Raw genomic sequence first — 22,444 nt, 5'->3', positions numbered from 1 at the left:
TGTGGTTGATAATGAAGAAGAAAGCTGCGAACTGCAGGAAGATATTAATGAACTGGTCAGGTGGGCAGAACAGTGGCAAATGGAATTCAATCCGGATAAGTGTGAGGTATTGCATCTGGGGAGGTCTAACAAGGCAAGGGAATACACATTAAATGGTATGACACTGAAAAGTGTAGAGAAACAAAGGGACCTTGGAGTGCAGGTCCACAGATCCCTGAAGGTAGCAGGACAGGCAGATAAGGTGGTTAAGAAGGCATATGGAATACTTTTATTCTATGCCTCGACTTATAAAGGCAAGAGCAAGGACTTTATGCTTGAACTGTATAAAACACTGGTCAGGCCGCAGCTGACATACTGTGTGCAGTTCTGGTCAGCACATTACAGGAAAGATGCGATTGCACTGGAAAGGGTGTAGAGGAGATTTACAAGAATGTTGACTCGACTGGAGAATTTTGGCTATGAGGAAACATTGGAGATTCTGGGTTTGTTTTCTTTGGAACACATGAGGGAGGCTAAGGGGAGATCTGATTGAGGTGTATAACATTATGACGGGCCTGGATAGAGTCGATAGGAAGGACCTATTTCCCTTGGCAGAGGGGTCAACAACCAGGGGGCATAGATTTAAAGTAATTGAGGGAGATAGAGAGGAGATATGAGGGGAAATGTCTTTACCCAGAGCGGGGTGGGGGTCTGGAACTCACTGCCTGAAAAGGTGGGAGAGGCAGAAACCCTCACCACATTTAAAAAATACTTAGATGTGCACTTAAAGTGCCATAACCTACATGGCTATGGACCAAGAGCTGCAAAGTGAGATTAAGCTGGATAGCTCTTGGTCAGCCGGTGTGGACACGATGGGCTGAAGTGGCCTCCTTCCGTGCTGTAAATGTCTATGATTCTAAGATAATAGGCAATGTTGGCCTGGCCTTGATAAAACCACCTATAAATCGTTGAGAAAAGCAATTGTTTTAACCACACCTGTAGCTGAGAAACAGCCTAATTTATGACCTTTTAAAAAAAGGTTACTGATGCAAGAGTGTGGAAGGCCAAGTACCTGGTTCCATAAGAAAATGAGGTGTTTTTGTCGCGATGCATGAGCAGCCTCTCTCCCTGTGCAAATCTGATCTCAGTATCAAGCAACATTTGGGTCCTGCAGCTCACAGTACCAGCTCATGTTATTAACATAAATAAATATTTAATAAATAAATTTGTATGTGAGCAATGCTACAGAAACTGCATCTTCTCAATGATATTCTAGTCTACGAATGTAATAAGTAACACTCATCCAAGATATTGGAATCAACCGTTCAAAAATAAAAGTGACAAGAGTTAACTTTAGAAGTTTATTGGACACTTACCAGACGATAAAAGGACAAGACATACCAGAAAAATGCCACTCTCAGAAATGAACCTGCATCATTGGCAATAATCCATGAAATGTTTGCAACAAGGAATTAAACACTGATTGTAATATTACATGACATTTGAATATCATATTTTTTCCACTTGATTTTGGTAAAATTGAGTATATAGATTATAAGAAACACATTTAAAGTGTGCATTAAAAAACTTTCCAAAGGCAACATCTTAACACTCTGGTTCCCACGGAGCAGAGGATAAAAGCAAGCTTTCTCAGGCATTATTTAAGTGCTCTTCTTCTCTTCAAAGATTATGTTTGCTGTTGCTTTCTTGGCTGGAAAGACACAAATATACATAAACATGGACTGTATTTTCAAATATTCCTTTTTATTCCACTAAACCAGACCAAACACTTTAAAAATCCTTATGCCACAGATCAATGCTTCCAATAACACCAGTTTGCTAATTAAAATGTTTATACATTGTTTTTGTTAATGTTCTTCCCTCGCACCTTCTGAGGCATTGGTTCTATGTGGGGACACCAGGAAGCCCCAATATCTTCCAAGTGGGAGCCTAAAGAGTAAATGTTGACAGGCTATTCCAGCATTCTGGCACGACACTAGAGTCCGATCTCATCCTGACCCAACATGCACTTTCCAGCATGCATCACTGAATAATAATCAGAAGCTGATTAACGCAGCATCAACTAAGGATCAAATTAGTCACTTCCTAGCTCAGCTGCTCAGTGCCTTAACTAGCTATCTTTGAAAATTAACTTTTTAAGCAGAGATACAGCACAGTGTGTTGGAACTCCAGTATAAATTGTCATGTAACCATGTGCCCACTATTCAATATTCCAAGCTCAGCCTCCTTGGGGCGGCATCACACACAGTTATGGAAATTACCCACACACAGGGAGAGAGTTAACTCTAGATGACTCCTGCAATTCCTTGGAGTCAAACCAGAATACAACAAAACAAGAATCCAATGTGGCATATCTGGACCAAAAGACTAAAAAAAATAGAAAGAACTTGGGGCTAGAATTTGCACTGTTTCACCGCCTGATTTCTCGGCGATGTTGGCTGTTCTGGGCGAGAACCAGGTCGGTGAAAAATTCCCTGGCTGAGGCATAGCGGCAATTTTGAAATACCACTGGGGAGCAGACCGCTGGCGTGCAATGTCCACAGATTGCCCTGGCTCGATCTTTGGCTGAGTGGGGACCCATAGGTAAGTATATAAAAAAAAAACATTTTTAAACGCCCATGAGGATCAGCGGAGCTGGGCGGTAGGTCTGCAACAAAAAAGGTAAGTGATTTGTTTTTAAAAAAAAAACATTTATTTTAAAAATCTGTTGGGGTGATTTAATTTAAAAAAGTGTCTTGGGAATGTCTTTCGGGATTTTTTAGTTAGGTTTTTTGAAAAATTATTTTTATTCTTATTTTGGTGTTGGGCCCAACCTGCAGCCACGGGCTAAATTTTTATAGATTTTTAAAATATTTTTGGCCATTTTCTTTAGGCACCGCCCAATCTAGCCGAAATTGTACTTTTCTACCCAGATTGAGGGTACAAGGCCCATATTTTTCGCTGGGCAGATTTTAAAAAAATTTTCGGGACGTTTTCGCCGGCGATAATCTTCCCAGCCGTAGCGGTTTTTTGGGCGGCAACTGGGCTCTGGCAGGCTTTGGGGAAATTCTAGCCCACTGATTTATATATGACCAGATAATCTGTTTTAGTGATATTGGCCAGGACACCAGGAGAACTTCCCTTCTTTTCTTCAAATAATGCCACATGTACTTTTACATCCACCTGAAGACAGTAGACAAGGCCTCAGTTTAACATCTCATCCAAAAGACAGATCTCCGCCAGTGCTGCATGCTATCATTGCTACATTGAACTGCCAGCCTACATTGTGTGTACAAGTTTCTGGAGTGGGGCTTGAAAGGGAAAGATGGGCCGGGGGGGGGGGGGGGGGGGGGGGGGGAAGGGGTGTAAATAGGCTCAATTCTTCTTTGTTAAATCTTTCTCTTTGGGTCACCTTGGGCCTTACAACTATTCCCTAGCTAAATTATTGTTTCCCACCAGCCCCCTTCCCCACCAATTACAAAAGCAAGAGTAACTGGTTTGTAACCTCAGCCAACCTGCTCCTAAGCCATTGCTAATGTTGCTCTTGATCCAGCCCACTCAGGATGAGACAGAGCACTACTGAGAGGCTCTCCCAGCAATTTTTCCTCCTTGCTTTCGAGCATGGCTGAGTTAGGGTACTCACTCTGCAAGAACTACAAACACAAAATTGTACCCCATCACTCAGACAACATATTTGAAAGTTTTGTAGATCAACAGATCTGCTTGACAGGCCCCAACACGCAATTTATATTGTGAATCTACTACACATAAATAATGCAATGCGTGATTTAACTTACCATTTTCTCTAAGGCTATCTGCAGCTTCTGAGGCCCGGTCACCAAGATTCTTCATAACCTCATCCATTTTAGCCTCATGCTTCAGAAAGAAAGGGCGGATGAAACGCTTGTAGATCAGTTGAGAACCATTCGAAGAGATGGGAGCCATGCACCAAACCAGAAATGCACACTAAAAATTTTCAGATAAAGAGACGTATTAAAATAACTGAGATCCTCCATTTGTCTACAATGGTACTGCTACTGCATTAGATTTGGTTGTATATCAATTGTTGCTTCAAATGTCATCATGTAGGACATTGATAGTTTTTATTTACTATGTAACAATAACAGCAAAGTTCTGAATATTTGTTGATGGTAAACATGTAGAAAGTTTTTCATCACTGGCCTCTCCAACTGATTATCCCATCATATCATGTGAAAAAATAATTGTAGTCTACATCTGTCTTAAAGCAGGAAATGGTACTGTAGATCAGGTAGTCAGAAGCACGACGTGAAAACAGATTTTTATACATTTTATTTTAAAATCAAAGGATACATTGTAGCTAGCCTTTAATGGGTTTGAAAAGAGGGAGATAAATTGGGGGTGAAGGGGATGGAGAAACAGTTAGAGGAAAAAGAGGGAAATGAAGAGCGAGCAGAAAAAGCATGAAAATTATCTCAGCAGGGATCTGCAATTTTCATCTCAGCAAGAGAGGGAGTGTGGTGGTGGAGCCTCCCTTCTAGCCACAGACATTATCATTTGGGTCAGGCGTGCAAGCTGAGGCAAGATAAACATTCCCTCTCCACCAGGACCTGAACTACTACTCACTATGGGCTTTGCTTCTTCAAAATATGCTGGTTTTCACTTCTGCAAATTATTTATTCTCCTTCGTATATCCCGACTTCCTGTCAGAGCACAACACTATTCTAAATTGATAAATTTACCCCAAAGTTTCTGCTTAGGGTTTTGGACAGAGGGCTCTTTCAGCATTGTGGGAAGGCAACACTTTGCCGTCTGAAGTTAGACATTGTTATTCTGCTTCTCTGTCATGAGTTTATGGTGCCAACAGGCTGTTGCCGAGCCTAGGTGACCACAATGTGTATGTTCAGGATGATCTGCTTGCCAGATCAACTCCTGCTGTTCCACCTGATTACTGGTTTACAATGAAATTCGTCATTATCTACATCTACAAGAGTAATTGGCACTGCAGGTACATGTCGTCACTTTTAGAATAGCTTTTTCTATTAACAGTGCCTGACATCAGAAATTTTCAAAACATTTTGAAATGGAATATTGCAACCTTTTAGCAATTTTTATAGTAGCCCATGTCCCTCTCGTTCCTGCTGAATTTTTATGTATTAGTTCACAGGATGTGGGCGTCGCTGGCAAAGCCAGCATTGATTGCCCATCCTTAATTGCCCTTGAGGTGGTGGTCCATGTGGTGAAGGTACCCCACAGTGCTGACTTTGTTGTAGCGGTTCAGTACAACTGAGTGGTTTGCTAGGCCATTGCAGAGGGTAGTTAAGAGTCAACCACATTGCTGTGAGTCTGGAGTCACATATAGGCCAGCCCAGGTATGGACCGCAGAGTTCCTTCCCCAAGTGAACCAGTTAGGTTTTTCTGACAATCCAGTAATTTCATGGTCAACCTTACTGATACAAGCGTTTTATTCCAGACTTAGTTAACTGAATTTAAATTCCACAGCTGTCGTAGTAGGATTTGAGCTTGCGTCTCCAGACTACTAGTCCAGTAACATAACTACTATGCTACTGTACCCCAATCAGCACAAGAGACTTTTGCCAAGAATAATCTGTTAGCTGGAAGATAGACATAGGAAAACTGAATTTTGTGGAGATGTTTACCTATTTTTCCTCCCCCAAAATATTCCTGACTTACACTAAACTCAAATTACTATCTTAACAGTAGGAATGCAGCCTGAAGATAATTATCATAGAACTATAGAATCTTACATTTCCCACACCAAACTTTAATATTTGTTCTCAGTCCATGATCAACGTTAATAAGAATGCATTTATTACAATTACTCAAAGCAGTGGTCAGCTTCCCAGCAATTGTTTTACACTGAATGGCTTGCTAAGCTACATTAGAGGACGTGGAGTGGAGAATCTTAGCTATGAGGACAAATTGCATAGGCTGGTTTGTATTCCTTGGAACAGAGGAGGCTGAGGGGAGACCTCATTGAAGTGTATAAAATTATGAGGGGCCTAGATATTGTGGATAGAAAGGGCCTGCTTCCCTTAGCAGAGGGGTCCACAACTTGGGGGCATAAATTTAAAGTAATTGGTAGAAGGCTTAGAGGGGATTTGAGGGGAATTTTTTTCACCCAGAGGGTTGTGGGGGTCTGGAACTCATTGCCTGAAAGGGAGGTAGAGACAGAAACCCTCACCATGTTTAAAAAGTACTTGGATGTGCACTTGAAGTGTTGTAACCTGCAGGGCTACGGACCTAGAGCTGGAAAGTGGGATTGGGCTAGAGTTTCTTGTTGGCCGGCATGGACACAATGGGCCGAAATGGCCTCCTTCCGTGCTGTAAATTTCTATGATTCTATGATCAAGAGTTAGAAACATAGAAAATAGGTGCAGGAGTGGGCCATTCGGCCCATCGAGCCTGCACCACCATTCGATAAGATCATGGTTCACCTCAGTACCCCTTTCTGCTTTCTCTCCATACCCCTTGATCCCTTTAGCCGTAAGGGCCATATCTAACTCCCTCTTGAATATATCCAATGAACTGGCATCAACAACACTCTGCAGCAGGGAATTCCACAGGTTAACAACTCAGTGAAGAAGTTTCTCCTCATCTCAGTCCTAAGTGGCTTACCTCTTATCCTTAGACTGTGTCTCCTGGTTCTGGACTTCCCCAACATCGGGAGCATTCTTCCTGCATCTAACCTGTCCAGTCCCGTCAAAATTTTATATGTTTCTATGAGATCCCCTCTCATCCTTCTAAACTCCAGTGAATAAAGGCGCAGTCGATCCAGTCTCTCCTCATATATCAGTCCAGCCATCCCGGGAATCAGTCTGGTGAACCTTCGTTGCACACCCTCAATAGCAAGAACATCCTTCCTCAGATTAGGAGACCAAAACTGAACACACTATTCCAGGTGAGGCCTCACTAAGGCCCTGAACAACTGCAGTAAGACCTCCCTGCTCCTATACACAAATCCCCTAGCTATGAAGGCCAACATGCCATTTGCCTTCTTCACTGCCTGCTGTACCTGCATGCCAACTTTCAATGACTGATGTACCATGACACCCAGGTCTCGTTGCACCTCCGCTTTTCCTAATCTGCCGCTATTCAGATAATATTCTGCCTTCGTGTTTTTGCCACCAAAGTGGATAACACCTCACATTTATCCACATTATGCTGCATCTGCCATGCATTTGCCCACTCAACTAACCTGTCCAAGTCACCCTGCAGCCTCTTAGCGTCCTCCTCACAGCTCACACCGCCACCCAGTTTAGTGTCATCTGCAAACTTGGAGATATTACACTCAATTCCCTCATCCAAATCATTAATGTGTATTTGTAAATAGCTGGGATCCCAGCACTGAGCCCTGCAGCACCCCACTAGTCACTGCCTGCCATTCTGAAAAGGACCCATTTATCCCGACTCTCTGCTTCCTGTCTGCCAACCAGTTCTCTATCCACGTCAATACATTACCCAATACCATGTGCTTTAATTTTGCACACCAATCTCTTGTGTGGGACCTTGTCAAAAGCCTTTTGAAATCCAAATACACCACATCCACTCTTCTCCCTTGTCCACTCTACTAGTTACATCCTCAAAAAATTCCAGAAGATTTGTCAAGCATGATTTCTCTTTCATAAATCCATGCTGATTTGAACCGATCTGGTCATTGCTTTCTAAATGCGCTGTTATTTCATCCTTAATAATTGATTCCAACATTTCCCCACTACTGATGTCAGGCTAACCGGTCTATAATTACCCGTGTTCTCTCCCTCCTTTTTTAAAAAGTGGTGTTACATTAGCTACCCTCCAGTCCTTGGGAACTGATCCAGAGTCGATAGACTGTTGGAAAATGATCACCAATGCATCCACTGTTTCTAGGGCCACTTCCTTAAGTACTCTGGGATGCAGACTATCAGACCCCGGGGATATATTGGCCTTCAATCCCATCAATTTCCCGCCTAATAAGGATATCCTTCAGTTCCTCCTTCTCACGAGACCCTTGGTCCCCTAGTACTTCCGGAAGGTTATTTGTGTTTTCCTTCGCGAAGACAGAATACTTTGTTCAACTGGTCTGCCATTTCTTTGTTCCCCATTATAAATTTACCTGATTCTGTCTGCAAAGGACCTACGTTGGTCTTCACTAATCTTTTTCTCTTCACATATCTATAGAAGCATTTGCAGTCAGTTTTGATGTTCCCGGCAAGCTTCCTCTTATACTCTTTTTCTCCCCTCCTAATTAAACCCTTTGTCCTCCTCTGCTGAATTCTAAATTTCTCCCAGTCCTCAGGTTTGCTGCTTTTTAACTGGCCTTGCTTAAATCACACATCCTAAGTGACCATAGGACAGCATGAACTAAGGTTTTTCAGTAATCTATGGCTTAATGATCCTAGTTCCCTGACTAAAACAGGATGTGTGCTCGCAATTACTCTGCAGAACTGTGAGGAAGAGAAGTGTGCTGATTATCTAATCTTGCAGCTGAAAAGAACATGTCGACACAAGATGTCTTCATTTGGGGAAGTGGAGTGAACATGCAAGTGCAAAATCTAATTACAAAACTATACAATTTCTCTTCCATTAACTAGATTTTAATCATTTTAAATGTATAACCTTTCTGGTCATTATAAAGTAAATCTAGAATATCTTCTACATATAAAATTTATAGATTCATTACTGCAGGCCATACAACCAGTGCATATTTGATATTTTACACCTAAATAGATCAGCTTCAGGCTTGTGGACAATAGAATCTGGTTCCCTATTACTTTTAGACTGATAGCTGTATTAGTAATTAATGGCAAGAAAAATCAGTGGTGCTTAAAATTAGAACCAACATATGTTCTCCAACTTTAGTGTACATCACAACACTAATCCATTACAACTCCATTTCTACTTACCTTCAATATATAATAGAAGGGAAACCAGGAAAAGAAGATGTCAGAAAAGAATTCAGCTACACTGAACAGACCATATACCACCCAGTACATCAGCCATATTGTGTCGTCGTCTTTATCAGGGGTTTCAATGGCCTTGATTCTGCAAGAAAAATCAAATTACCAAATATTTAAAGAATACAAAAGCAAACCTATATTTGATTCAATATATTCTGAACATGTAGAGCACAGAAAAAAAACAAATGCAGAGAAGTATCAAGACAGTGGTTTTCAAGATAGTTAGGGTATAAATGGGGCCTTTACATGTTGCTTGGATTGCCCAAGCAAATAAAAGCAAAATCTCATGATAAATGTACTAAATTAGTTTTGAGTAAGTACGTTTAACCCATGTTGCTGGTAAAACAGAAACATAAAACTACTACCAGGGATCAAAAAGGAGTTATATAAAAAGTGTGTTTGAAATGTTTTTTGCATCGCCTGAAGATGCTCTTTCTTGCTGGGTTATAGTTCCTCTACGCTAATAATCTTCCATTACTTCACCCAAATGTCCATTCTTTATGCCTGCTCCTGAGCTTCAACTGAGCACTTGACCACAGAGTTGACCCCAATGCCATAGTGACTCCATCCTGATCCCATTACATGCATACTATGCAATCAGGAGTGGGAGTCCCACCGTATTTTTCTCCCCCTTAGCCTAGGGGCAACTAAGGCAAATTGTTGTGCTACCCCAGCTAAGATTAGCTCAAAACAGCACAAACCAAGAGTTGAACAGGTAACTTTCAAGTCCACTACACCACATGGTGTCTTTAAGTTTTAACTGCAGTCAGTGCGAGGTTCAACAATAAACTCAGGAAAGCGTTAGACGCAGTATGCAATGCTTATACATCATTGTGTGTTAGTTTTGGGCAATGCAAGGCACAGAAACCCTTGAGTGGGTGGTTGCATTCCCCCCATTACACAGGACAGCCTTTAGAGAAAGGAAGTATTAAATAACATTTTTCACTTAGGCAACACTAGTTAGAAAACATGACTGATAGCTCTCCCTGGATTACTACTTTAATAGCTAAATTTCAGGCCTATTTGTCAGTAGAAACATAGAAAATAGGTGCAGGAGTAGGCCATTCGGCCCTTCTAGCCTGCACCGCCATTCAATGAGTTCATGGCTGAACATGCAACTTCAGTACCCCATTCCTGCTTTCTCACCATACCCCTTGATTATTCAAATGATCCAGTAATTCAAAATAATGGTAGACTGTATGTCACAATCTGCAAATTCTGATGATGAATGCTCACCATTTCTCTTTTTGGCCATGAGATACTTTATGCAAACAAACATGGAAGATTAGATTTACTGACAAGTTATTGAACAGATGTCCTTTATATTATTTCAGTTAATATCACGTTATTGAGAGGAATTTTATGTACTACAGTATTTTCATTTTACGGTGAAGAGCATGAGTGGACAAAAATTTGGAAGATGGAGTATAATGTTGGAAAGTGTGAGGTCATGTACTTTGGCAGAAAAAAAATAAAGAGCAAGTTATTATTTAAATGGAGAAAAATTGCAAAGTGCTGCAGTACAGCAGGACTTGGGGGTACTTGTGCATGAAACACAAAAGGATAGTATGCAGGTACAGCAAGTGATCAGGAAGGCCAATGGAATCTTGGCCTTTATTGCAAAGGGGATGGAGTATAAAAGCAAGGAAGTCTTGCTACAGCTATACAGGGTATTGATGTGGCCACACCTGGAATATTGCGTGCAGTTTTGGTTTCCATATTTACGAAAGGATATACTTGCTTTAGAGGCAGTTCAGAGAAGGTTCACTAGGTTGATTCCGGAGATGAGGGGGTTGACTTATGAGGAAAGGTTGAGTAGGTTGGGCTCTACTCACTGGAATTCAGAAAAATGAGAGATGATCTTATCGAAACATATAAGATTATGAGCGGACTTGACAAGGTGGATGCAGAGAGGATGTTTCCACTGATGGGGGGAGACTAGAACTAGAGGGCATAATCTTAGAATAAGGGACCTCCCATTTAAAACAGATGAGGAGGAATTTCTTCTCAGAGGGTTGTAAATCTGTGGAATTTGCTGCCTGAGAGAGCTGTGGAAGTTGGGACATTGAATAAATTTGAGACAGAGACAGACAGCTTCTTAACTGATAAGCGATTAAGGGGTTATGGGGAACAGGCAGGGAAGTGTACCAGAGTCCATGATCGTATTAGATGGCGGAGCAGGCTCGAGGGGCCGTATGGCCTACTCCTGCTCCTATTTCTTATGTTCTTATCATGTTGGCTGCTTAGAAATATCAGCATCACTTGTAGCCACACAAAAACGCTCACATCCGGTTGTTCATTTAATGTGCATCACTTGATGATGTACTTGTTAATCGATGGATGTATAGTACATTTTTGAGGGACAACAAAATAAACAGAACCAAATAGTGTATGCAAACACTGTGACATAGTTCACTTAGGGAAACGTATGGCGTTATGACAATAGCCCAGCTGTCAACTGAATTCAATTTCAGCATATTTAATGGGCACACCACTGGTAAACAGACGACTCTACACAGTTTGATTGCACTGTGCATATTGGCATGGTTAGTACTGTTCAATTACATGCCTACTACAGATTTATTCCAAAGCATTAATTGTGTGCGCAAATTGTATTATCTTTTCTCTCCACCAAAGTCTATCCTCAATGGTCTTACACCAGGACTTGAGCACATAATCTAGGCTGACACTTCATTGCAGGGCTGAAGGACTGCTGCATTGCCAGAAGTGTTGAATTTTGGATGAGATAATAATCCAAGATCCTGTTTACCTGTTCAGGTGAACATAAAAGATCCAACATTTTTTTTGACGAGCAGGGAGTTCTCCCGGAGCACTCGCCAACATTCTTCCCTTAACCAATGCCACCAAAACATTAACCAGTCCTTCATCTCACTGGTTTGTGGTTTCTTGCTGTACACAAATCTGGCTCCTACATTTGCCTAGAGAAATTAGTGACTAAATTTCAAAAAGTATTTGACGAGCCATGAAGCACCTTGGGATGTCCTGAGGATGTCAAAAGTGCTATATAAATGAAAGTCTTTCTTTTTCTTATGCCATGAATGAGCCTCAGCCAATGTCAATCTATAATTGGTCACTGGGGGCGACTCCTTCTGCTTCTCCCTATAGGATAGTCAGTTCTGCCAATCCCTAGCATACAAAAATGAAACAAAAAAAATGATTAGTATTAAAACTTATTTCAGGGTTGCCAACTATCTCCATAACCCTTTTGTATATTATTTTCATATTTCTTTAATACTACAATGTAACAATTTGTAAAAACATAACTGTGATTTAAATTTTAAATAGTTCCTATATTTGTGTGTCAAGTAGAAAATCTGTGCCCTGGGTTGCGTGGACTCGAGCGTTTCTTCCACCCGCCCCCCAATAATCAAATAAAAACCCCTATAAAAGAGATTTAAAAAAGGCTATTTTTAGTGTGAAAGTAGTGACTAGTTCTTAAAACATTTTTGGGTTGGGAAACTAAAATCCAAAAAAGGATTGCTCTAGTTTTTGTACTACTACTCATGTGCTGCACAAGAGAGAGAAGAGGGTGTTCCTTCAAAACAGAAATCTCAATTTCAAAACTGTGAAACTTTGAACTAATATCAAGAGTAGTCAATAAAAAATTTCCAACGTCATGATTCTCGATACACGTTGGCAATTCCATTGGCAACCTGACCTTCACTTTTCACAATGGAACAGCAAAACCTCAAGACATGGAAAATCAGAGATGCAAACACATGTTCAAAGTTTATGCTACTGTGATGTGCTACTTCTCAAATTACTAAAAAAAGTATTAAAACAGACACATACATACATAAAATCAGCCATTAAAACTATTAAGTGCTAACGGAATCCAAAGTCCTCCCACTGAGTTCGATAGTTGTTGGTTTACAATCCACTTCAAGACTTGAGCACATAACCTAGGTTACACTCTAATGTAGCACTGAGGTAGTGCTGCATCATCAGTATTCTTTAAATGAGCTGTTAAATTGAGGCCCTGTCTACTGTTCCAATGGTTCAGATGGACATTAAATCCAAATGGCACTAATGGTAGAGTGACAACATTTTCTAAACCGAGTCTGGGGACACACAGGGTGGGAGCGCAGCAAAGTAGCCAGGATGGAAACGGTAGGTTGTGCAGCATAACGATGCATCATTTTTTTAGTAGCCTATATTTTAACACGTGCAAAAAAATGTGCATATAGTTACCGTGGATGTGACATTATTGAAACACATTCAGATATCGAACACCATCCTCCCCACCCCCCAGTGACTGAAGTCACACCTGAGCCGACCCCTACCCGTGACTGAAGTTACCCCTGACCACCCACCCCTCCGTGTCTAGGATTAGCCCCCCACCCCTTGCTCTGGTGATTGTGACCGGGCCCTCCCGCACCCGCTCTGGTTGCTGTGCACCGACAATCCAACAGCACGAGTCCAGCTGGAAACTCAAACAACAACTAGCACATGTGCAGAAAGACCGCCCAGTCGTGAATGCATAATGAGTCACTCTGGCCATTGTACATATTGTTGTTTAATTTAACCTTAGAGCCACAAACTGACAGCTCTCCGGGTCACGGGGGGGGGGGGGGGGGCGGGCGGGAGGTTGGGTGGGTGGCACACTCACTGCCCAGGTGTACACTTCAGGATGAGTTTTGTGAACCAGGGACATTATTTGCCTGGGGACCCACTACCTCATCTAGGGATCTAGGGACTGTCTCTATATGGTCACCCTAACTCATGGAAGAGCAGTAAGTTCCCCAGGTGTTGTGATCAACATTCCTCTTCAATCACAGTCACCAAGCAGAGAACTAACTTCATTGCTGTTTGTGGGATTCCGGTGCACAAAATATATAACTATATCTTTTTAAAATCTTATATCTGCACGCACTTCCTAACTGCATCATTTGACTTCCTCTCGTGTATAAATTCCCCTGCCAACATATATTGTGTTTCACCAGTGGAAACTTGCAAGGCTGCAATTACACAATCTAGCTGCTTGGTGGTCAAGTCAAATTTTTGTCTCCCTTCCAGCTCAGATACCATTTTGCTTTTCATTTATACTCAAGAGATTGAAGACAATTACATCTCCCCCACACACCTCAAAAAAATTCAAACAAAAATTCTATTTCAACATTGGTAGACAGTTCAACCCTATTCTTGCCAAGTCCACAGCCTCCTCACCTTTGAAATATAGAAAATAAGTGCAGGATTAGGCCATTCAGCTCATCGTGCCTGCACCACCATTCAATATGATCATGGTTGAGCATGCAACTTCAGTACCCCATTCCCGCTTTCTCTCCATACCCCTTGATCCCTTTAGCCATAAGGGCCACATCTAACTCTCTTTTGAATATATCGAACGAACTGGCCTCAACAACTTTCTGTGGTAGAGAATTCCACAGGTTCACAATTCTCTGAGTGAAGAAGTATTTCCTCATCTAAATGGCTTAGCACTTATCCTTAGACTGTGACCCCTAGTTCTGGACTTCCCCCAACATCGGGAATATTCTTCCTGCATCTAACCTGTCCAATCCCATCAGAATTTTACATGTTTTTATGAGATTCCCTCTCATCTTTCTAAACTCCAGTGAATACAGGCCCAGTCGATCAAGTCTTTCTTCACATGTCAGTCCTGCCTTCCCGGGAATCAGTCTGATGAACCTTTGCTGCACTCGCTCAATAGCAAGAATGTCCTTCCTCAGATTAGGAGACCAAAATATTGTGTACAGTTTAAGGTTTGGCCTCACCAAGGCCCTTAAAACTGCAGCAAGACCTCCCTGCTCCAATACTCAAATCCTCTCGCTATAAAAGGCTCAGCAGTCCGGGGAGCATCGAGAGAGGCGGGAGTCGAGAGAGGCAGCGGCCTATAAAAGGCTCAGCAGTCTGGGGAGAGTCGAGAGAGGCGGGAGTTGAGAGAGGCAGCGGCCTATAAAAGGCTCAGCAGTCCGGGGAGCGTCGAGAGAGGCGGGAGTCGAGAGAGGCAGCAGCCTATAAAAGGCTCAGCAGTCCGGGGAGCGTCGAGAGAGGCGGGAGTCGAGAGAGGCGTACCGGTGCAGCTCCAGCTGGGAGAGAAGGCAAAAAAGAAGTAGAAAGAAATCAAAAGGTGACGTCACAGCCAACGTGGTAAGTGATTGGCTGCTGATTGGTGAGTAGTTTTTCTTTTTCTTTATTAGTCAGTAACTTTTAACATTGTTGTCGCCAATTTAAGTGTATCTAAGGGTTAAGTCATGGCAGGACAGCTCGGTCACGTGATCTGCTCCTCCTGTACCATGTGGGAACTCGGGGACAACACCAGTGTCCCTGACGACTACATGTGCGGGAAGTGTATCCACCTCCGGCTCCTGACGGTCCGCGTTGCGGAGTTGGAGCTGAGGGTGGATTCACTCTGGAGCATCCACGATGCTGAGAATGACGTGAGTAGCACGTGGAGCGAGTTGGTCTTACCGCAGGAGAAGGGTCCACAGCCAGCGAGGGAATGGAAGACCAGCAGGAAGAGTAGTGCAAGGAAGGTAGTGCAGGGGTCAATCCCACTGCAAAACAGATGCACTGCTTTGAGTACTGTTGAGGGGGATAACTCATCAGGAGAGGGCAGCAGCAGCCAAGTTCATGGCACCGTGGCTGGCTCTGTTGCACAGGAGGGCAGGACAAAGAGTGGGGGAGCGATAGTGATAGGGGATTCAATTGTAAGGGGAATAGATAGGCGTTTCTGCGGCCGCAACCGAGACTCCAGGATGGTATGTTGCCTCCCTGGTGCAAGGGTCAAGGATGTCTCGGAGCGGGTCCAGGACATTATAAAAAGGGAGGGAGAACAGCCAGTTGTCGTGGTGCACGTTGGTACCAACGACATAGGTAAAAAAAGGGATGAGGTCCTACGAAATGAATTTAAGGAGCTAGGAGCTAAATTAAAAAGTAGGACCTCAAAAGTAGTAATCTCGGGATTGCTACCAGTGCCACGTGCTAGTCAGAGTAGGAATCGCAGGATAGCTCAGATGAATACGTGGCTTGAGCAATGGTGCAGCAGGGAGGGATTCAAATTCCTGGGGCATTGGAACCGGTTCTGGGGAAGGTGGGACCAGTACAATCCGGACGGTCTGCACCTGGGCAGAATCGGAACCAATGTCCTCGGGGGAGTGTTTGCTAGTGCTGTTGGGGAGGAGTTAAACTAATATGGCAGGGGGATGGGAACCAATGCAGGGAGATAGAGGGAAACATAAAGGAGGCAAAAGCAAAAGACAGAAAGGAGATGAGGAAAAGTGGAGGGCAGAGAAACCCAAGGCAAAGAACAAAAAGGACCATTGTACAGCAAAATTCTAAAAGGACAAAGGGTGTTAAAAAAACAAGCCTAAAGGCTTTGTGTCTTAATGCAAGGAGTATCCGCAATAAGGTGGATGAATTAACTGTGCAAATAGATGTTAACAAATAAGATGTGATTGGGATTACGGAGACGTGGCTCCAGGATGATCAGGGCTGGGAACTCAACATCCAGGGGTATTCAACATTCAGGAAGGATAGAATAAAAGGAAAAGGAGGTGGGGTAGCATTGCTGGTTAAGGAGGAGATTAAGGCAATAGTTAGGAAGGACATTAGCTTGGATGATGTGGAATCTATATGGGTAGAGCTACAGAACACCAAAGGGCAAAAAACGTTAGTGGGAGTTGTGTACAGACCTCCAAACAGCAGTAGTGATGTTCGGGAGGGCATCAAACAGGAAATTAGGGGTGCATGCAATAAAGGTGCAGCAGTTATAATGGGTGACTTTAATATGCACATAGATTGGGCTAACCAAACTGGAAGCAATACGGTGGAGGAGGATTTCCTGGCGTGCATAAGGGATGGTTTTTTAGACCAATATGTCGAGGAACCAACTAGGGGGGAGGCCATCTTAGACTGGGTGTTATGTAATGAGAGAGGATTAATTAGCAATCTCATTGTGCGAGGCCCCTTGGGGAAGAGTGACCATAATATGGTGGAATTCTGCATTAGGATGGAGAATGAAACAGTTAATTCAGAGACCATGGTCCAGAACTTAAAGAAGGCTAACTTTGAAGGTATGAGGCGTGAATTGGCTGGGATGGATTGGCGAATAATAATTAAGGGGTTGACTGTGGATGGGCAATGGCAGACATTTAGAGACCGCATGGATGAACTACAACAATTGTACATTCCTGTCTGGCATAAAAATAAAAAAGGGAAGGTGGCTCAACCGTGGCTATCAAGGGAAATCAGGGATAGTATTAAAGCCAAGGAAGTGGCATACAAATTGGCCAGAAATAGCAGCGAACCCAGGGACTGGGAGAAATTTAGAACTCAGCAGAGGAGGACAAAGGGTTTGATTAGGGCAGGGAAAATGGAGTATGAGAAGAAGCTTGCAGGGAACATTAAGACGGATTGCAAAACTTTCTATAGATATGTAAAGAGAAAAAGGTTAGTAAAGACAAACGTAGGTCCCCTGCAGTCAGAATCAGGGGAAGTCATAACGGGGAACAAAGAAATGGCGGACCAATTGAACAAGTACTTTGGTTCGGTATTCACGAAGGAGGACACAAACAACCTTCCGGTTATAAAAGGGGTCGGGGGGTCTAGTAAGGAGGAGGAACTGAGGGAAATCCTTATTAGCCGGGAAATTGTGTTGGGGAAACTGATGAGATTGAAGGCCGATAAATCCCCAGGGCCTGATGGACTGCATCCCAGAGTACTTAAGGAGGTGGCCTTGGAAATAGTGGATGCATTGACAGTCATTTTCCAACATTCCATTGACTCTGGATCAGTTCCTATGGAGTGGAGGGTAGCCAATGTAACCCCACTTTTAAAAAAGGAGGGAGAGAGAAAACAGGGAATTATAGACCGGTCAGCCGGACATCGGTAGTGGGTAAAATGATGGAATCAATTATTAAGGATGTCATAGCAGTGCATTTGGAAAGAGGTGACATGATAGGTCCAAGTCAGCATGGATTTGTGAAAGGGAAATCATGCTTGACAAATCTTCTGGAATTTTTTGAGGATGTTTCCAGTAGAGTGGACAAGGGAGAACCAGTTGATGTGGTATATTTGGACTTTTCAGAAGGCGTTCAACAAGGTCCCACACAAGAGATTGATGTGCAAAGTTAAAGCACATGGGATTGGGGGTAGTGTACTGACATGGATTGAGAACTGGTTGTCAGACAGGAAGCAAAGAGTAGGAGTAAATGGGTACTTTTCAGAATGGCAGGCAGTGACTAGTGGGGTACCGCAAGGTTCTGTGCTGGGGCCCCAGCTGTATACACTGTACATTAATGATTTAGATGAGGGGATTAAATGTAGTATCTCCAAATTTGCGGATGACACTAAGTTGGGTGGCAGTGTGAGCTGCGAGGAGGATGCTGTGAGGCTGCAGAGCGACTTGGATAGGTTAGGTGAGTGGGCAAATGCATGGCAGATGAAGTATAATGTGGATAAATGTGAGGTTATCCACTTTGGTGGTAAAAACAGAGAGACAGACTATTATCTGAATGGTGACAGATTAGGAAAAGGGGAGGTGCAAAGAGACCTGGGTGTCATGGTACATCAGTCATTGAAGGTTGGCATTCCGGTGCAGCAGGCGGTTAAGAAAGCAAATGGCATGTTGGCCTTCATAGCAAGGGGATTTGAGTACAGGGGCAGGGAGGTGTTGCTACAGTTGTACAGGGCATTGGTGAGGCCACACCTGGAGTATTGTGTACAGTTTTGGTCTCCTAACCTGAGGAAGGACATTCTTGCTATTGAGGGAGTGCAGCGAAGGTTCACCAGACTGATTCCCGGGATGGCGGGACTGACCTATCAAGAAAGACTGGATCAACTGGGCTTGTATTCACTGGAGTTCAGAAGAATGAGAGGGGACCTCATAGAAACATTTAAAATTCTGACGGGGTTAGACAGGTTGGATGCAGGAAGAATGTTCCCAATGTTGGTCACAGTCTAAGGGGTAAGCCATTTAGGACCGAGATGCGGAGGAACTTCTTCACCCAGAGAGTGGTGAACCTGTGGAATTCTCTACCACAGAAAGTTGTTGAGGCCAATTCACTAAATATATTCAAAAAGGAGTTAGATGAGGTCCTTACTACTAGGGGGATCAAGGGGTATGGCGAGAAAGCAGGAATGGGGTACTGAAGTTGAATGTTCAGCCATGAACTCATTGAATGGCGGTGCAGGCTAGAAGGGCCGAATGGCCTACTCCTGCACCTATTGTCTATGTTTCTATGAAGGTCAACATGCCATTTGCCTTCTTCACCGCCTGCTGTACCTGCATGCCAACTTTCAATGACTGATGTACCATGACACCCAGGTCTCGTTGCACCTCCCCTTTTCCTAATCTGTCACAACTCAGATATTATTCTGCCTTCCTGTTTTTGCCACCAAAGTGGATAATTTCACATTTATCCACATTATACCGCATCTGCCATGCATTTGCCCACTCACCTAACCAGCCCAAGTCACCCTGCAACCTCTTAGCATCCTCCTCACAGCTCACACCGCCACCCAGCTTAGTGTCATCTGCAAACTTGTAGGCATTACATTCAATTCCTTCATCTAAATCATTAATGTATATTGTAAATAGCTGGGGCCTCAGCACTGAACCTTGCGGTACCCCACTAGTCACTGCCTGCCATTCTGAAAATGACCCGTTTATTCCTACTCTTTGCTTCCTATCTGCCAACCAGTACTCTATCCACATCAATACATTACCCCAAATACCATGTGCTTTAATTTTGCACACTAATCTCTTGTGTGGGACCGTGTCCAAAGCCTTTTGAAAGTGTAAATACACCACATCCACTGTTTCTCCCTTGTCCACTCTACTAGTTACATCCTCAAAAAATTCTAGAAGATTTGTCAAGCATGATTTCCCTTTCATAAATCCACGCTGACTTGGACCGATCCTGTCACTGCTTTCCAAATGCGCTGCTATTACATCTTTAATAATTGATTCCAACATTTTCCCCACTACCGATGTCAGGCTAACCAGTCTACAATTCCCTGTTTTCTCTCTCCCTCCTTTTTTTTTTTAAAAAGTAGGGTTACATTAGCTACCCTCCAATCCATAGGAACTGATCCACAGTCTATAGAATGTTGGAAAATGTCCACCAATGCATCCACTATTTCTAGGGCCACTTCCTTAAGTACTCTGATGCAGACCATCAGGCCCTGGGGATTTATCGGCCTTCAATCCCATCAATTTCCCTAACACAATTTCCTGATTAATAAGGATTTCCTTCAGTTCCTCCTTCTTGCTAGACCCTCGGTCCCCTAGTATTTCTGGAAGGTTATTTTTGTGTCTTCCTTAGTGAAGACAGAACCAAAGTATTTGCTCAATTGGTCTGCCATCTCTTTGTTCCCCTTTATAAATTCACCTGATTCTGACTGCAAGGGACCTACATTAGTCTTCACTAATCTTTTTCTCTTCACATATCTATAGAGGCTTTTGCAGTCAGTTTTTATGTTCCCTGCAAACTTACTCTTGTACTCTTATTTTCCCCCTCCTAGTTAAATCCTTTGTCCTCCTCTACTGAATTCTAAATTTCTCCCAGTCCTCAGGTTTGCTGCTTTTTCCGGCCAATTTATATGCCTCTTCCTTGGATTTAATATTATCCGTAATTTCCCTTGTTAGGCACGGTTGAGCCACCTTCCCCGTTTTATTTTTACGCCAGACAGGGATGTACAATTGTTGCTCTGGTTGCTTCTCAGGGTGGCAACAGGCTTCTCTCTTGTCTTTTGCTGCTTTCCCAGTCTTCCCTCCACAGTTCACTCTCCGATCCTACTGCCGATTCTCCAGCCCATTGTCAAATATTTTACATTTTTTTAATATGCCTAGCACATGTGTACCATGTCTCTGGAACTTAACCAAATTCAATTAAACATACTTTATTAGTTTATGTAAATAAATAAATTAGAACGTTGAATTAAAGGTTTCGTGTCCTGGGTATAATGGGGGAGGGAGCTTATTGAAGTATTTGATGGACAGCATTTACCAGTGTTGATTATTAATGACCTAGGCTTGATGTCCTGCAGTAATGAAAGAAGATCAATGATTATATTCAGTGATAATGAGTCAGAACCGTAATGGTCCTAAAGTGGCTGATTTTCACAAATAATACTGGAGAGATCCATGACAATATATTTTTTAATGTAATATTCACTTCTCAATATCTATTGAGCCAAGCAGTCTAGGTTTTTAAAATGGCTTTGCCCTGAGCAGACACCTCCAGGCTGGATGGCCATTTTATTCCCCACACGCTGGCAGAATCACAGGAAATTAAACAAACCCTTCCTATTCGGTAGCAGTTCTGTAACCTTATTTAAGGTGAGGCAGATGGATGTTCCATTTTCATGACCCACTATAGTAGGCTTAATGTCAAGTAACTGTATCTAATGGCAAACTGGGTGGTGACTATTAATAACAGGCAGGCAAGATAGGAGACAGGAGCAGCTGTGTAGTTTAGCACCCAACAGTTCAACCTCCAATCAATCCTCTACGATAAGGTGCAAGGTAATGAAATGAAAAACAAGGAATAAAATGGACACCACTACTACATTCCCTTTTCCCCTCCCCCCCATGTTTTTGTGACACTTCTTGGTTTAAAAATGTAATAAGATCGTTGCCATAGAAACATAGAAAATAGGTGCAGGAGTAGGCCATTCGCCCCTTCGAGACTGCACCGCCATTCAATATCATGGCTGATCATGCATTTCAGTACCCCATTCCTGCTTTCTCTCCATACCCCTTGATCCCTTTAGCCGTGAGGGCGACATCTAACTCTCTTTTGAATATATCCAACAAACTGGCCCCAATAACTTTGTGTGTGAGAGAATTCAACATGTCCACAACTCTGAAGAAGTTTCTCCTCATCTCGGTCCTAAATGGCTTAGCCCTTATCCTTAGACTGTGACCTCTGGTTCTGGACTTCCCCCAACATCGGGAACATTCTTCCTGCATCTAACCTGTCCAATCCTGTCAGAATTTTATATGTTTCTATGCGATCCCCTCTCATTCTTCTAAACTCCAGTGAATATAAGCCTAGTCGATCCAGTCTTTCTTCATAGGTCAGTCCTGTCATCCCAGGAATCAGTCTGGTGAACCTTTGCTGCACTCCCTCAATAGCAAGAATGTCCTCCCTCAGATTAGGAGACCAAAACTGTACACAATATTCAAGGTGTGGCCTTACCAAGGCCTTGTACAACTGTAGTAAGACCTCCCTGCTCCTATACTGAAATCCTCTCGCTATGAAGGCCAACATGCCATTTGCCTTCTTCACCGCCTGCGGCACCTGTAGCCCAACCTTCAATGACTGATGTACCATGACACCCAGGTCTCGTTGCACCTTCCCCCCTACCAATTTGTCACCATTCAGATAATAATCCCCTCCTGTTTTTACCACCAAAGTAGATAACCTCACATTTATCCACCTTCTACTGCATCTGCCATGTATTTGCCCACTCACCTAACCTGTCCAAGTCACCCTGCAACCTCTTAGCATCCTCCTCACAGCTCACACTGCCACCCAGCT

General features: G+C 43.0%; 1 protein-coding gene across 1 annotated transcript in view; it reads right to left on the bottom strand.

Annotated features, from left to right (window-relative positions):
- Positions 1-1,326: 1,326 nt before the first annotated feature.
- reep5 (receptor accessory protein 5) overlaps positions 1,327-22,444 on the bottom strand; it is a 32,185-nt gene continuing 11,067 nt past the window's right edge. The window contains exons 3-5 of the mRNA XM_070864277.1: positions 8,865-9,003; positions 3,777-3,945; positions 1,327-1,690 (exon numbers count right to left, since the gene is read on the bottom strand). Coding sequence (XP_070720378.1) covers positions 1,641-1,690; positions 3,777-3,945; positions 8,865-9,003 — 358 coding nt within the window. The 3' untranslated portion in view covers positions 1,327-1,640. The remainder of the gene's footprint in view (positions 1,691-3,776; positions 3,946-8,864; positions 9,004-22,444) is intronic.

This window comes from Pristiophorus japonicus, chromosome 1 (assembly GCF_044704955.1).
Source record: "Pristiophorus japonicus isolate sPriJap1 chromosome 1, sPriJap1.hap1, whole genome shotgun sequence".
Classification (NCBI taxonomy): domain Eukaryota; kingdom Metazoa; phylum Chordata; class Chondrichthyes; family Pristiophoridae; genus Pristiophorus; species Pristiophorus japonicus.
The sequence above is the reverse complement of the archived record's forward strand: the minus strand, read 5'-3'. Positions and strand labels throughout refer to the sequence as shown.